General features: G+C 40.1%; 2 protein-coding genes across 2 annotated transcripts; one reads left to right on the top strand and one right to left on the bottom strand.

Moving 5' to 3' along the window:
- Nucleotides 1–113: 113 nt before the first annotated feature.
- zrsr2 (zinc finger (CCCH type), RNA-binding motif and serine/arginine rich 2) lies at nt 114–7,847 on the top strand. Its single transcript, XM_085404660.1, has 11 exons — nt 114–1,459; nt 1,932–2,011; nt 2,106–2,193; nt 2,302–2,410; nt 3,278–3,364; nt 3,758–3,796; nt 5,265–5,395; nt 6,146–6,359; nt 6,473–6,528; nt 6,620–6,729; nt 6,814–7,847. The coding sequence occupies exons 1-11, from the start codon at nt 1,416–1,418 to the stop codon at nt 7,590–7,592; spliced, it is 1,737 nt and encodes a 578-aa protein (XP_085260786.1). The 5' UTR covers nt 114–1,415; the 3' UTR covers nt 7,593–7,847.
- A 91-nt stretch (nt 7,848–7,938) lies between these two features.
- On the bottom strand, nt 7,939–13,760 carry LOC146678902 (AP-1 complex subunit sigma-2-like). The gene is made up of 5 exons (XM_085404708.1): nt 13,586–13,760; nt 12,954–13,132; nt 10,982–11,090; nt 10,703–10,840; nt 7,939–9,995 (listed from the first exon to the last, which is right to left on the bottom strand). The coding sequence occupies exons 2-5, from the start codon at nt 13,130–13,132 to the stop codon at nt 9,948–9,950; spliced, it is 474 nt and encodes a 157-aa protein (XP_085260834.1). The 5' UTR covers nt 13,586–13,760; the 3' UTR covers nt 7,939–9,947.
- Nucleotides 13,761–15,084: the final 1,324 nt, after the last annotated feature.

Raw genomic sequence — 15,084 nt, 5'->3', positions numbered from 1 at the left:
AATTTTTTTCTTTTCCAAGTTCACAAAATCATTTAATTTCATTTTTTTGGTCTAGTTTTTATTTTTATTTTGTTAACTAAAATGGGGTTTGTTTGTTGTTGTTGTTTTTAACATCTAGTTCTAATTCACAAGCACTGTCTCCCTGCATTAAACAGTTACATCCGTTATATCTGACACCACCACCATCCCACTTTTAGGCGCTCTCTAGCCCTCATACAATCCTGCTTTCATCTTAATGGGATTAATTGTGATGAAGAAAAGCATAGCACTGAAATGAAATAATAGTTATGGAAAAAATAATAGAAATCTAAACCTGCCCTTGTACTGCCATTGCACCGCCTCTTTATTTCATCCTTTGCGTCTTTTATAATCCTCTTGTGTGCTACATGCTGTGTTATTATATTTGGCCTGTATTTTGTTATTTGTTAATCAAGATGCTCTATAAAATGATCTCTGATGATAGTTAATAAAGTTGTAGACAGACTTTTTTTGTACACAGACTTAAAAAAATAGATTATACTGAATAGAGAGCAGACCTTTTATTCCCTTTTAAAAATCAAAGTATTTAGTTTAAACCAGAGGGGAGTTTTGTTTTCAGTATTAAGTAAGAAGGTGGAGAAGTTGTGAGTGGAGAAAGTGGGGTTAGCTCCCAGTTCCACAGGATAGCCATAGCACCATGGTTTAGTCTTAGACCAAAACCTCATTTAAGGATTTAGGAAAACAAAAGAGCAAAAGCTAATTTAGCTTTTTCTAAGGTGGTAGAGGAGAGATGAAGACTCAGTTGGTAATAGATGTGTAGCACAGTTAAGCTTAGATAACTGACCGAGGGGTTTTCTGTGCACAAGGCAGAATTTATAGCTATGGTATGGGTGCTGCAGTGGGTGGAGGAGGTCAGATTGTGGAAATTGCACATGTGAAGAAATGGAAACTGTTAAGCATGTTTTGATGGACTGCTCCAGCTATTTTATTGAGACAAATATTATAAACATTAAGACTTTTCTCCTAAAACCAGTAATCGACTTGTATCATTAGGAAGTTTTAAAGGTTTTTTTTAATCTAAAGTTCTGCACCCAAATGGACTACTCGTAAGGATTTAATCCTTGATGTACATTTAGGAAGTACCTGAGGAGGGCAGCAATACGCCTGTGTTCCGTCCTGCCTGCCGGAATTCCACAAAGAAGAAGATAAAGAAGGCAAAACAACTCCGCATGTAGCTAACATTTACAATAAACATTTTTTTAGTTGTGCCTCTAGCTTGACAAATTATTCCACCTGGGAAATATTTCGTATAAGCAGAGAAGATTTTCTCTAATGTTTCTAATTACATGCTGGCGAGAACAAACAACGCGGGCAGAATTACACTGGGCAGCTAGGGTTAGCCAAAGAAGCTAACCAGCTAGCTCCCATTAGCTGCAATGGCAGCGTCCACTCCTCCAGTGATTTCAGCTCCTGTATTAAGGTCTGTGTTTCTTTGTAGGTCTTTTGAACGTATTTATGTAATGATTTTGAGACACGTAGACAACAGTGGCTTCTGCATGCATTTAAAGTGTTGTTAAATAAACGCCGTAATCGTACAAATTTAGCCTTAGGTTAGATACATTTTTATGAGTCTGGTGGTACTAAAGAAACCGATTTGAATGCCTGAGCCTTTTCTTTGCAGATAGTGAGATTTTTTTAGTATTGGGAAAGGCAGAAGGTGGTGTAATATGGCTAACTGAAGCAAATGGCACATGAAGTCTGTCTTCTTCAGAAGCACCAGTGATGGGAAGAGTTCAGTGATCATTATGTGTGACAGGGCACAGGGTCTGCTGTGAACACTGGCTTTTATTGTTTAAGGTGCACTCTCTTGTAAGAGCTGTGCAAGCCCCGGCTTAGTCTCCCATCATCTGCTCCTCTGTTGTGATTATTGTTTTCAATCTCTTTCACTTCAGTCAGAAGCAACGCAGGGCTGCTCTGAGGAAAGAGAGGAGGAAACGGAAACGCCAGGCTCTCGCCCATGCTAGAGAACGAGGTATGTGATAGATGTATGAGTCCAGGTTGTGTTGTTCTCATTTGTCTAGTTGCGGTTGTTAAGCAAATTCTTCACCACCATTTCTCTGTTACAGATTTAAAAAATGGAGCAAGCCCTACTCCTGGAGAAGAAGACGAAGTAAATGAAGACGGTGAGGATGACGATGTTGCAGAGGAAGAAAGGTAGGGCCATACTGACGCTGCTCTGAAGCTGCTCATTCATTGATAGCAGCATAGACCATTTTGCTGCACATGCTGGATGTGTTTGATTTTGTATTTATTTACCTTTAGACAGCATCTTCATGAAGAGTGGCTGGAAAGAGAGCGGATTGCCCAAGAGGAGTTCAGACTGCGTTTGGAGAAGGAGGAAACAGCAAGGAAAAGAAAAGAGGAGGAGGAGGTATAGGGATGGGAATTGACAGGAATTTAGCGTTACTTATTCCGTTATCAATATCAATTATGGATTTAATTCCTTATCGATTCTCTAATCAATTCTCATTGAGTTAGAGAATAAAATGTAGTACAGATGTAGCTAAAGGTATATGAGAGAGCCTCTGAGTCAGTCTCACTCTGGCAGACCTCGTCAACTAAATGTTAATACGAGATGGAGATTATTCATACAGTATGGCGCTAACATATTACAATCAACATGATCTGGAGAAGTTTTATGTTGCTTGTGCCGTAAGTTTCCCCTCGAGAGTCGCCACCGTCGCTAAGCAGCGTACCAAAGACATTACAGTAGTGCAAATTAACTGTGTGGTCAAATGTTTGAGCATGTTGGAGGCACTTCTCCCCTTTGTTATGATCAAAGCTCTGCACGTGTGCCTGATCTTGCTTGTTTCATTCAGTCATTATTCTGGTGAACATGACCAGTTTAGTCTAGCTCAGTCCAGCGCACAGCATCCTGCTGCTGTAAATATTGACTGGAGATCCCAGCAAATCCATTGTTCTGTTTGAGTAATGGCTTTTACAAACTGCAGTTCAGATCAGAATTTTACTGAGCATTTTTAATTATTTACATTTAAAAACACATTATATTTCATTTCGCTTTTGTATGGGATAAATGCCCAGTACAGCTGACTGGATAAAGACAGTCCAGGCATGATGGCCATACCAGCTTGATTTAAAAGAGCTGCATTTGTGGTGAAATGGAAAAAAGCAATTCATGGCACCAAAATAAATGGAAATGACAGCACAGTGGAATCAGTGGAAATGATTTGCAATAAGAATTCCAAATAACTGTCTTTATGTCTTTTTGTGTCTGTAGCGGATGATAAAGGAGGAATGGGAAGCGCAACAGAGGCGAGAACAAGAAGAAAAAGAGCAGAAGCAGCAGGAGAAGCGAGACAGAGAGGTGATATGGGCTCCAGGAGGATAGAAACAAAAAAGACATATATATCCTCTTCTCCATAATCTTGAGAGCTAATGAACCGGCTTAATGTCTCACCCACTGATTGTTTCTTTTGTAACGTGTTTGTGCAACTTTTCCTTGACTGAACCATTTTACTCCTTAACTGAGATACACTCAAAGAGAAAACCCTCAGCTCTCACAACAAGGATGTATCTTTTATATTGTGTGAAAGCTGTGAAATCGCTCCACTAGTGTTGAAAGGATACCTCCCATTAACAACTTTTTTTGTGCCTCTCAGTCTCTGTGAACGTGGTCTTAACCCACAGAAAACAGATATGCTGCAGTTATATTGACTTCTACACATTTTCACCAGCCGTGTCTTTACACCATTTGTAGGAGGCTGTTCAGAAAATGTTGGATGAAGCTGAAAATCAGGTATTCACACACACAAACACGAGTAAAAACTGTCTGTCTTAGCCACAAACCCCCCAAAGTATCATATAGTACATATATACTACTGGTATTTGTCTTTTAATGGGACTTAACTTGAATCAGTTAAATAAAGTTCAGTTAAATGCCACTAACAGTGGAAATTCTCCCAAGCCATCATGACTTCAGAAATAAACTTTGAAAATAAATGAGACGCAGAATGATAGTAACTCATTTCCAGTATATTGTATTTTGTATATGTGCAGATTAGCAGGAAGTAGGGCTGTTCGATATAACGATACATATCGGATGACGATATAAAAACGTCTATCGTTTCATTTTACGCTGTCGTTTGTTTCGTGGTGTCGCAAAATAAACTGTTTACGGCAATATCTTTTCATCGTTTTGATGGTCACTGTAGTGGCTATAACTTCTTAAAGTTCTCTCTTTCTCTTATATTTAATATAACCACACTACAGACGGACAAGCGACCTGTCTGCTTGTTTATTTTCCACATAAACCTTTCACAATAAAGCTCAAGATCCTGTTGAGACTTTTCAAAATAAACAGAATCACGTGAAAGAGTATGCAGAGTATTTGCAGATGAGAAGCAAAAAAGAGCCGTCAGGTGCTAAAAAATAAACCTTAGACTCAAACTTTAGAACAGGCTTTTCCCCGCAGCACACTGTGTAATAAATATTTACAAAGAAAACGGCGGCTGTTACAACTTATGTCTAAAAATGTATAGTTTCATTACTAAACTAACTAAACAGCACTAAAACACTCGACTCCAGGTACACAACGCCCAGCTGGAAACACTTCACGCAAGTCGAGCTGCCCGAGATTCACAGAATTTACAGAAAATGTAAAATTTTTGTGATTTATATCGTTATCGGACGATAGATGTCTTATATGGGGATATGACATTTTGGTCATATCGCACAGCCCTAGCAGTAAGACTTGTAGTTACTTCTCAGGAAATGGAAAATATATTTCTTTATTTTAAAAAAAATTGCTTTTCTATCAAATCATCAGGGAGTGTGATAATTTTTTCTTTTTCTGTTTAACCAAATATAGAGATTTGGAACAGACCTGGTTTAATGACAAAATATTATTTTAATATTGTTAAATGTTAGTGTTTGTATTGGCTGTGTACAAATAAAAGCTTTAGGCCTTGTTGTCCAATGTTTTTAAACTCAGCCAGATACTTTCATTTGAGCCTACTGTTCATTTTGATGACTTTTCATGGGCTTTTCTGTCACAAGGTTGGCCTTAAATTTTACTCAAAGTGGTATTTAGAAGCTCTGAAGTTTTTTATTTCACTTGTTTATACCTAGAGACGCATTTAAATTCTTTCAATTCAGTTTACTCTAACTAGTGTGACGGCACTTTGGTGTCATTGCAAACATCTCTAAATCTAATAAAAGACTGAAAACTAAGACAGTTTAAATATTGCTCATGGCCTGTCTTACAGCTGGATAATGGTGGCCCGTGGATGAACCCTGAGGCTCCTGTGACAGTGAACTCTGAGAACTTTGGAACGGAGCGTGACGTAGCCAACTGTCCGTTCTTCCTCAAGACTGGAGCGTGTCGATTTGGAGACAGGTACTGATGGGTTTTGGTTTCTTCTGAGTTGTTGATAATAATAATTATAACCATAATAATAATAATAATACATTTCTTTTTAGGTGTCTTTCAAAACACTCAAGGTTACCTCACCCAGAAGAGTTAAGAACAATAGGAATAGACAAAAAATCCTATAAAATTAAGAGCAAAGTTGCAATCAGAGTGAATAAACTAGTTTAAAGAGGTGCGTTTTGACATGCCACTGATATGCCCTTGAAAAGAAAGCGTCCTGGCATGGATGACCCCCAGACTCTTAATCTGAGGCGAGGGAGAAACTAAGGAGTTGTCAACAGGGAATGAATAGCTGTTACGTTTGGACAGTGAGAAGAACCTCTGTTTTATCACTGTAGTTTGAGAAGGTTGCAGTAGAACCAGGATTTAATTTCCTGGAGGCAAACACAGAGGGCAGTGAGTGGGAGGTGCTGGTAGTTTGGCATGTGGGTAGAGCTGGGTGTCATTGGGATAACAATGGAAACCGATTTATGGAAGATTTGACCAAGAGGAAGGAGATGAGGAAAAAAAAGGCGGCTCAGGACAGATACCTGGGAGACTCCAGTAATAACTGGAAATTGATGGAATTTGAATTTTTCAGTTGAATGAACGGAGTGCGTCCAGTGATTTCAATAGGAGCTAGTCTGTCAAGAAGAATGTTATGTTAGGTTAAATTACACGATGACACTAAAGTGGCCTTTCCCCACGTATTTGAATGTCTTCTCTCTATGAATCCAGATGTTCTCGAAAACATACGTATCCTGAAACCAGTCCAACGCTGATGATCCGCGGAATGTTTAGAACGTTCGGTATGGAAGAGTCGCGCCGTGATGACTATGACATCGATGCTTGTTTGGAGCACAGCGAGGAGGAGATGCAGGAGTCCTTCCTCGAGTTCTACCACGATGTTCTGCCAGAGTTCAAGAGCGTCGGCAAAGTGTTGCAGTTTAAGGTGAGATGACATCAAGAAGCTTTCCTCCCGTCATCCTGTCTGTGTTGTAAAACAGACTCACTTATTCCCCTTAAAAACATTTATAGATTTCACCTATTCCTCTCCTCTAATAGGTCAGCTGTAACTATGAACCACACCTGAGAGGAAACGTTTATGTTCAGTTTGACACGTAAGAAGTCACTCAGCCACTTCCCGTCTCTTTGCAATTGAAGTAACACTTCAGAGAAAACACATCATTCTTTGACTTGTTGTCTCTCCAGAGAGGAGCAATGCAAAGATGCCTTCATCAAATTCAATGGGAGGTGGTATGCAGGCCGGCAGCTTCACTGTGAGATATCACCTGTTACACGGTGGAAGAATGCCATATGTGGTGAGCTACTTTTTAATGCTGACGGCATGCAGTTTCACTTGAAGACATTCCCACAGTGTTTAGCTTGTTTGTTTATCTTCTTAGGATTGTTTGACAGACACAAGTGCCCTAAAGGGAAGCACTGCAACTTTCTGCATGTATTTCGAAACCCTGGGAATGAATTCTGGGAGGCTGACAGGGACCTGCACATGTCCCCTGACCGCAGTGTAAGGGGCAGTCACAGAGACGGGTGGCATTCGAGCCGATCATGGAGGCAGCGTCATTACAGCAGGAGCCCGGTGAGATCGGAGAGATCTGAAAGGAGACGAGACGAAGACAGGCGAAGGAGCAGGAGCAGAGAGAGGAGGCCGTCATACCACAACAGAGAGGACACACGGTCGTCCAGATCCAGACACAGTGACTGGTGGAAAGACAGGCGAAGGAGCAGGAGTAGAGGCAGGTCAAGGAGCAGAAGTAGAGACGACGAGCAAGACAGGCGGAGAAACAGAAGTAGGGACAGAGAGAAGGAGCATAGGGGTAGAGATCAAGAGAGAAACGGTAGAGGCACGAATGACGTCGCTCACATGGGAACGAGAGAAAAGTCGAGAAGTAAAGAAAGAAGCCCCAAGTCACCTGATAAAAGTAAGAAAAAGTCTAATGATGACAGCAGCACACATCGTCGCCACAAACACTCCAAAAAGAGCAAGAAGAAGAGCAAGAAGAAGAGCAAGAAGAAAAGCCATTTGCCTGAAGAGACAGCTTCATCTGGAGAGTCAGAAAAAGAGGAGTCAGGGGAGGAGACGGTGGAAAACCTTTCAACATCAAGTCCCGGTGGAGAGAGAAATGAGATGGAGCGAACGCAGAAAAACAGTGAAAGTGAATAGTCCGAGGAAATGTGAGGTGACCTCACTGAAAATATGCTCTTTTTGTAGCGCACATTTTAAAATCTACAAATCAGATTTTCCTAAAAATAACTTCTAGAAATTTGTGCACACTGAGATACATCTCCGCCTTACCGATCTGGATTTTAAATGAATAAAAAGGGATGCATTGCAGTTTGTGAGTCCTGAGATCACTGTATTCTGATGCGTTAATCCAGTTTAAAATGCAATGATTTTAATGTAGTCAACATTGGCACTTGTCAACACCTTTTGTGTACATATGTGAATATTTTCAAGATGCTCATTGTGGCACTACATGTTACGTAAAAATATAAAAACAAAAAAACCCTTGCTTTTTGAATACATTTATTTTTAATATCTTTCAAATATAAGAAAAATGTGTTGTCAGTGTTTAATACAAAAACTGATTTCTTTTGCACAAATCAAAGTTTGATAATACGAGTGTTCAACGACAACAGTTTTGATCTTGATAAGAAAAAAAGACTTCCATACAGTTTGAGATGAGTAACTATTTAGAAGTTGTTTCCTTGCACATTACAATGATATACCTGATATCTGCAGTTCATGTTTTTATGTTCCCACTCCATGAAGAAAGTCATGATCAACATGTCTGGGTAGACTGGAGTAATTCCATAATACTGGTTTATTGTAGCCAAATAATTCCCACATCCAGTGACATCAACCTGCAGTTATAAATCCCTTTTTTCTGCTGTTTTAGCCTCCTATAGACACCACTGAGAAGGTAAAACACAGTGTTCTTTGGTCATATGTTAGTCGTTAAGAGTAAGCCAGAGCTATATAATACACAAAATAGTGGTTTTATTTGGGTCACTATCCTAACCTAATTCAGCACTAAGGGAGGAACTGGACCTAAGATATACTTTCAGAGGCTTTTACAAACCTCAGTGTTTTTTTTTGTTTGTTTTTTTTGTAAGGACAATAAGTCGATGGTCAAAAACACTACAGAAATACAGTATAGCAAACGTGACACTAGTTACACAGAAACCACCCACATATAGCAAACAATTAGTCTGGAAATGTGAATATGAAATGATTCATTTGAAGAGAAGAATCACAGAAAATAAACCTGTATTAAGTGTTAACACAGACACAATGATTATTAAATGTGTAATTTTAGTTACTGGGTTCAGTTTAGCCATGAATAAGTGATTGTAACAGTGTCTGTGTTTCCCTTAACAGCACTGGCCCCAGCTGGTGGCTTTGATGCATTACCATTACATATGAGCATGCAACATAGGAACTGGTTATTTGTTCACTCATTCAGTCCAACCCTTGTACCTGAACATTTTCAGATGAATATGTTTTGTTTTTTTTAACTTGTTATGCCACTTAACACTGGCTGTGAGACAATGAGGCATAAAAAGGTATCATGGGATGAACCAGCATCATCTCTACACGTGTAAAAAAAAAAAAAAAAAAAAAAAAAAAACTATGCAAAGGACCAATTTCAAATTTTATCTTTAAGCACTAGGAGCCTGTAACCCCGTAAAAAAACCCAAACACCATTTTTCGCCATTTCTTCAGTTGAATCTCAAAAATGTCAGAAATAACAGTCTGAAGTACAGAAAACTGCACTTTTGCAGCAACAAGTCAATTCCCAAAGAGCTGTTATCTTGGCGTAGTGTGCAGTGGAGCCTTAAAACTGAGGAAACTGGACAAAACGATCTACAGCACCATCTGAAGAAGAGCTTTAAATGTCCTTTCAGAACTATTCCTGAACACTAGTTTCTTGCACAGCTGATTTAAGAGAGTTCAGGCTGCAGACTCAAGATGATTAGACCAAACAGAATTTTTCAGGCTGTATTTCCACATATGTTTTTACATGTTTCAATAAACCACTGCACCCATATTCAATTTTCCTAGCAAAGCATAAAGAATCGAGGGGTAGTTCAAGATTTTTTGCAGTGCTGTATTTTCATGATTCTTTGCTATGTGATGGTAAAACATGAGAAGCACCAGCTGCAGCCACAACACCTTAACAAGCACTTGAGGCCAAACATGTACAGCTCTGCAGTGGGTGATGATGGATTATCTAATGGTGCTGGAGTTCATGTCAGTGCTACATTGTTCTCTGTGGAGTTTTAAGTTAAGGGAGTGAAGTACGCCAAGTGCTGCTGAATACAGTGAGGGAGCTTGCACATAGGGAACACATCAGAACCACAGTTGGCACTACACTGAAAGGACAATACAGGATAGTACAGTACATAGATGGTGACCACACTCTCACACACACACACACAACACTGACACGGTAAACAGGAGAGGACTTAGTCGACACACGGAGGTGAGAATCAAACAAGGCAGAAACACGTTGATCTATGTCAGCCCAATCTCTTCTAAAACGCTCCGTGGTGCCTCAGCCTCCTGCAGAAGAAGACAGACAAGTGCTCTTTAAAGCTGTTATGTCAGGTTCTTTAAGTACCTCTTACAAAACATAATTAATAGTGCATGAGTCATAATTACTAGCTGCTGAATCTAAGATGGGAACAGAGGGGCTTTACAGTGAGTTACAGGCATGCACAGCCAGTCCTGTTATAACAATAGTGCTGCATGCTTTGCTTTAAATAAATCAAAGAGCACTGAATCTGTCCACTAGAAACAGCCACCTAGGCAGAACGTTCTTTAGTGCACTGGCACAAGAGATAGAAAGAGGTATTAATCAAGTCCTGCAGCCTAAGAATAAACATGATAGCAGGTGCAGGTGAGTGTAAGGTGGAGAAAGCCAGCCTTCTGTTTGGATCAACACTTGAATTGTTGAGTAAAATTAATTATATTTTCACAAAGTCAGTGCTCCAGCAACCAACAGAAAGTTACTGAATTTTGGCAATGTTTCATTTTGAAAGGATTTATGTCTGTTTTTGTTTCAGCTTATCAAATGTGAAGAACTGCTAGCTTTCCTTGTCTTACTTGGCAGTAAAGATAACACCTTTAGATTTTTGAAGAAAACAAAAAATCCCCCACAAAAACCAAACAAACATGATAGGTTTATCAACACTTCGTCATTGCAACCCCCTGTTCATAGTTACAGGTCAAATGGATTTATTTATCTGCTGAAGAAGAACTGAGCGTACCTCCTGCAACAGGTCAGCCTGCTCGATGGCCTTCAGCACATTCTTCTTGGATGTTTCCTGGGCCTCTCCGCCCAGCAGGAACTCATCCAGGATGAAGTAAGCCTTCTCAAAGTTGAAGATGATATCCAGCTCGCACACCTGAGTCCACAAAACAACAAATAGCAGCAGATCAGAGGAGACACTGTCCCTACTAAAAATCCTTGCAGTAACATTTTAACAGATTTCCCCTTCTGATACCATCGATCAGCATGTAATGTGTGTGATGTTGACACGACTTACGCTGCCAAAATATTTGTCCAGCAGCTCCACGTATCTGTGGATGATCTCGAGTGTGATCAGCTCATTATCCTGATCCTCGACGGCACAGCAGAAATACAGGCTTGCGTATCTAGTACACGAAGAAAGAAGATATGCAAAGCATCAATATTTGTGACATCAGCAGTATTAAGGAATGCATTAAGACTGTTAAGTGTATATTTGGTAATAAAAGTCAGTCACAAAAAAAAAGAAAGAAGCATAGACACCAAGCTAAAATGTCTAATGTCTGGTCCAGAATGTGATAGAAAGAGCATGCAGCGATATCACAACCCAGCAAGTGTCTGCAGGGCATTTAAAAATGGGCAGGAAGTTAATGCTGAGATAATACACTCACAATCTTTTCTTTTGATACACCTGTTCAAATGCTCCGTCATGCAAATATTTGATCAGACAATCACATGTTATGAATACAACACATTTAGGCCTGTGTATTGAACTGCATGTGTGTGTATAATACTGCACTATCATGTGGCTGAACTGTTTGTTTGTTTTGCCTTGATAAAGTGGACATTTACATTACTTATGAGTCATATGTTCATGACAAATCAGGCAATCTCCCCATCTACTCTGATTTTTGGCAGTTATTATTTGAAAAGAAGGTGTTTTTGGCTTCCACGACACACCAGAAGGTGAGCTCTAGATGCCAGAAATCTCAGTGCCTGACAAAATAATCACTGAATCACCAGCTCCCATTAACCACCCCAACAAACCACCACAGATTTACCAGTGATGCAACGAACCAAACGTTAACACATCCTACTGATAAGATCATACCCTGACCTAAAGAAATTACACAACAGTCGGAGTGAAGCTTATCTGGGCCATTTACAAGTTAAACATAAATGCCTGAAGTCAACGATCCTCTTCCTAATGGCTTTTGAAGGTTTCAACCACACCACAGTCATCATGAATTCGGGAACTGAAACTACGCAGTTCTCTTCCTTATAAACGTCTGTTGTCATGTGAACAGTGTTTTATACAAGTTAAAACACCTTTCCACGAGCCAACTCCATCTGCTGCTGAGACGCAAACTGAAACAATGAAAAAAACTAGTATGTGCACCTGGAAACTGGCACTTCACAAGTACCAGCCCTTATTATATTGCTAACAAGGAGGGACAACCATTCAGGAGCCGTCAGACGAGAGCCATTTTGGCCTGACATGAACAGTACACTTGATCAGCTATGATACAGCGAGCAGGAACGCACTGAGTCCACATATCAGGCACCACTGTTTCACCCTGGAAGAACTGTCCCCATCCCACATGTGCCAATATGGACATCTCTTGGCAAAGCACTCAATCCTGACTTCCCTAATGAATTTCTACTTCAGTTTATTTAAGTCACAAATATTCACACCAAATTTACTTTTTTTCCCCTGTTTATTTAAGTCACAACTTGTAGTGCACGGATTACTGCTTCAAAATATGGCAACAGGTAGTCTGGTGCTGCTTGAGGCAGCAGGGGAGAAGCGAGAGGGAGTCTAATTAACACAGGTAATTAATGTTGGGAATTACTCTCTCTCCTTTAGGTGTAGTGTGTTGGAATCCACAACCTAAGGGAAGAAGCACTGGAAGGGAGTGGGAGTTTGCTCCCACCAGTTGGGATTTAGAGGAGCACGCATCTTGCTTTAATTCCTCTCACTACTCTCCTCCCTCCTGAGGAGAACCGACGACTGGCACACTAAAAAACAAAATCCCAATAAATAAATTTTTTTGACCATTTCTCAACTCAAGTGAACCAATACAAGTTACTTTGTAGAAAACAAATGTTGGTGCTAATAAGCATTACTTAATCTTTAAGGGCAATATTGTGCTGTTGCATTTGAGGATCTGATCTACTCTTACCTACTGCACCAAAAGCTGAGTGCAAATGCCACTTGTGATAGAAAGGGAGAGCGTGCAGCTGTATCACAACTTGCATTATACACCTACCTTTTGTACACAATCTTCAGGTCTCGCCACTCCAAGAAGCTGCACATTTTGGGCTTCCTGGCCAGTATAGTCTGGACCAGATCCCTGGAGATCTTCTTTCTCTCCTTGTCTGACAGAGGAACATACCACTTCTGCAGCCGCAGCTTTCCCTGCCGGCTGAACAGCAGCATGAACTGCATCTGCGGGAGGAAGTCCAGTTATACAAGAGTGAGATAAACACCGACTGAAGGAGTTATTTGACGATGAGAGAGAAAGATGAGGAGAAATTAAAATAGCTAGAGGGGGTGCAATCAGCAAGCCTGTGGCAACTACTGAATAACACGTTGGCATGGTATGAAACTTTGAATAACCCAGTTGACTTAGTCACAACAATAAGGAGAGACGTCCAAACAGGAAATACACACATTCTTGACAATGATAACACGACCGCCTAGCCGCCCGTTAAGAATGTGTCCAACTTGAAATATTTTACGTTGAAGAGGTTTTAATACAAAGTTGCATTAGCTAATATCAGCTAATCTTAATTGACGGCCACTTAATAACCTCAACAACGCGTCTCGTGTCATTTGCGCCCCATCCTGCGAAGGGTTATCTAGCTAAAGCATGCACAAGAAGTAAACACCAGTCTTTACCTTCGACCAAAACGTGAAGATAATCACTCGGATGACTGCTAACTTCACTATGTCCCAGCGAAATACACAAAAAAAAAAAACGAGTGAAGAAGCTGCTTCTGTGTATCTGCGGTTTAGCCCCTCACCCAGCTTGTTGCTAAACTAGCTAGTGGGTAGTGGTCGATGGTAAGCAGCGATTGAGACGGCTGCGCTGTGATTGGTTTAAAAAGCCACAGCTCTGAAATTTGATTGGATTAAAGATTCCGTTATTCGTTACGTTATTACAAGGAAACAGCAATGGCTGCCTGTGTGTGTAAAGTTACCACTCAGTCAAATTTACTTCTTGTTCAGTAAAGAGCGTATATTAATCCAAGTAACTGTTTTCACGATATATATGACCCAACTCTAAACATAGTTGCGATTCGGTGTAATTTTTACATTTTTGATGATTTCTTTGAAATTTTCTTTTTCCAGGGTTTAATGATTGTACGGCGTGCATCTTTTATTACTTTAAAAAACTAGAACTGGTGCACAAGTTTTAATTTATTTTGAATTTCTCAATTCCACACAAGGTGGAAAGTATACATACATGTTCACATACATACTTACACCCCCACTAATATCTGGTTATCCATTTGCCAGTTGCAGCTTGACCAGATGCGTTTGGTTGCCATTAACAAGCTTCAACAATGCGGCATTATTTTGGCTCGATATTTGAACACTCTTCTCGGCTGAAATAGTGGAGTTAATTTAAATTGGTTGGTTTCCTGTCACGGATCCAGCTTTTAAGCATAGTCCACAAATTTTCAAAAGGGTTGAAGTCACAGCTTTGGGAAGACCGCTCTAAAAGGATAATGTTAGCTTGCATTATTAATTTCAAAACCAGTTTTTATGTGTGTTTGGGTAATTGTCCTGTTGGAATACCCAGTTGTGTCTAGCTGTTGATTTCATTATCTGTGACTACGTCCTCATTTTAGTTTTGACAGCATTTCTAATAGATAATGGCAGATGGCTTGAGCATGAATTGAGGCTGCAGTTTGGGGAACTGTTTTGCCTCAGAGGGAACTGGTGGTGGCTCCTGAGCCACGCAGATCTCCATGTACTAATGACAAGTATATAAATTGAAAATGGAAGGGAGGGTCAGGCACACAAAATGCAGCTTGTAGTGTCTGGGGGTCATATTTAGACAGAGATCCAGAAGGGAGGTGTATGGAGATGTGGTCCCAGTCCTGAAATTCAGATAAATTTATCTCCAATTGAGGTGAAGTTGACAAAGTTGGAAGTAGTCCTTCTTCATTATTCCAAAATAGCTTTAGAGTATGATGCTACCACCACCATGCTTGACAGTTGGAGCAGTTTTCTGTAAAACATGTTCGAAAGGGGTTCAAATCCATCATCTGTCTCGGTCTTTCTATGTGGAGTTTGCATGTTATCCTGGTGTTTGCGTGATATGCTGGTTTGCAAATTAGTGGCTTAAGTTGATAAGTTATTCTAAATTGCCTACAGGTGTTATATGTGTG

This window comes from Rhamphochromis longiceps, linkage group LG1 (assembly GCF_057381845.1).
Source record: "Rhamphochromis longiceps isolate RC_006_pf linkage group LG1, R_longiceps_female_GT1.1, whole genome shotgun sequence".
In the NCBI taxonomy this organism is placed as follows: domain Eukaryota; kingdom Metazoa; phylum Chordata; class Actinopteri; order Cichliformes; family Cichlidae; genus Rhamphochromis; species Rhamphochromis longiceps.
This window is presented reverse-complemented; position numbering and strand designations above follow the sequence as displayed.

Bases quoted from the DNA above. Each gene is read 5' to 3' on its own strand.
- zrsr2 (XM_085404660.1), top strand. From the start codon at position 1,416: ATGGCAGCGTCCACTCCTCCAGTGATTTCAGCTCCTGTATTAAG. The intron at 1,460-1,931 runs GTCTGTGTTTCT...CTTTCACTTCAG, and splicing joins ATTTCAGCTCCTGTATTAAG to TCAGAAGCAACGCAGGGCTG. The intron at 3,797-5,264 runs GTATTCACACAC...CCTGTCTTACAG, and splicing joins TGGATGAAGCTGAAAATCAG to CTGGATAATGGTGGCCCGTG.
- LOC146678902 (XM_085404708.1), bottom strand. From the start codon at position 13,132: ATGCAGTTCATGCTGCTGTTCAGCCGGCAGGGAAAGCTGCGGCTGCAG. The intron at 10,841-10,981 runs GTAAGTCGTGTC...TTGTGGACTCAG, and splicing joins TGGACAAATATTTTGGCAGC to GTGTGCGAGCTGGATATCAT. The intron at 9,996-10,702 runs GTACGCTCAGTT...CTTCTTCTGCAG, and splicing joins AGGCTGACCTGTTGCAGGAG to GAGGCTGAGGCACCACGGAG.